This window comes from Haplochromis burtoni, unplaced genomic scaffold (genome assembly GCF_018398535.1).
Source record: "Haplochromis burtoni strain Fernald_Lab_line unplaced genomic scaffold, NCSU_Asbu1 Contig_1371, whole genome shotgun sequence".
NCBI classification, from domain to species: domain Eukaryota; kingdom Metazoa; phylum Chordata; class Actinopteri; order Cichliformes; family Cichlidae; genus Haplochromis; species Haplochromis burtoni.
In genome coordinates this window covers 1-1,223 of record NW_024583732.1, presented here as the reverse complement: position 1 = coordinate 1,223, position 1,223 = coordinate 1, and the positions used below count along the sequence as shown (strand labels likewise).

Here is a 1,223-nt window from a genome sequence, read left to right as displayed (position 1 = left end):
AGGAAAGAGTGTTCAGGTAAAATTAAGGACTTTCATTAACACTTCTGGTGATGGAAAACACAAAAGAAAAGATAATTAAAGATAATAAAATACTAAATTAATGCGAAAATATTAATGCACAAACCAGATAACTGCAAAGGAAGATTTATGCAACCAAACTGAACTTTTTTGTGGATCCCCACAGTTTTCCGTGTGTGCTCTGTTGCAGTGTACAATACAAGAGTTAAGTTTGAAAGCATTGTTTAAAAATATGTAAATTTTGATTTGCAGGCTCTTGGTAATGGTCTGAAGAAGTGTCTGGAGCTTTGTGTACAGCAGAATTTGTGTTCAGTGGCCATTCCAATCATTGGGCCAGGTGTTATTTTAAAATACCCGCTGAGAGAAGCTATTCAAGTGTTGACTGACGTCATTCACCAGTTTGGATTATCTGCATCCTCTGGATCTATTACAAACATCCACATTGTCATTAAACCTGGTTACCCTGATTCTGAGGAGGTCAGTGTCAGTTGATATGTCCTGTATGTGATCTGTAACATGCAGGAATCAATTATCTATCATGTTATTCTGTGTTTTTATCTGCAGTGCTATCATGATGTCTACAAACAGCTCAGCTTAATTATGAACCAGGGAGGCCAAGGTAAACTTGCACTACTCAGACTGTCTTCATTATGTGATATTAATGCATAGTGAGCAGATAAAAAGCATTCAGCCAGTCCCATATTTTACCATCTTCATTAGTACCCTCAGTCATCAGATTAAATATATCAAACAATAGCTAATGTGTGGTCTTCTTCCTCTCAGCAATCTTCAGGTCCCTTACCAGTGACCTAGATGACATCATCATGACAGTGGGAAGTGGAGTTAAACTACACGTGGTGTTTGGTGACATCACTAATGAGACTACAGATGTTGTGGTGAACACAACCAACTTCAAAAGTTTTGACCTTGGTAGGTGAAACTGGGGAAAACAAGAAGGTGTAGTGAGCAGGACAACCCAGTTGCATCTGTAAAATTATTTTTATCCACAATGGTAGCATAGCTCTTTACAGCTGTTCATTAATATCTGCACAGAAATGGGGATGCCCATATGAATATAATCTTTGAAGATCAAAGTTTTCATCTAGCATTATCAGTAGGTCACGTATATTAACTAAAAACCATATAATTATATATACTCAGCAAAAATACAATAGATAGTCATGGTCCAGCAGCATAAGTAATTA

The 1,223-nt window shown here is 36.9% G+C and overlaps 1 protein-coding gene across 1 annotated transcript in view; it reads left to right on the top strand.

Moving 5' to 3' along the window:
• LOC106632688 overlaps positions 1–1,216 on the top strand; it is a 3,239-nt gene extending 2,023 nt beyond the window's left edge. The window contains exons 3-6 of the mRNA XM_014331094.2: positions 3–16; positions 271–495; positions 583–637; positions 802–1,216. Coding sequence (XP_014186580.2) covers positions 3–16; positions 271–495; positions 583–637; positions 802–956 — 449 coding nt within the window. The 3' untranslated portion in view covers positions 957–1,216. The remainder of the gene's footprint in view (positions 1–2; positions 17–270; positions 496–582; positions 638–801) is intronic.
• Positions 1,217–1,223: the final 7 nt, after the last annotated feature.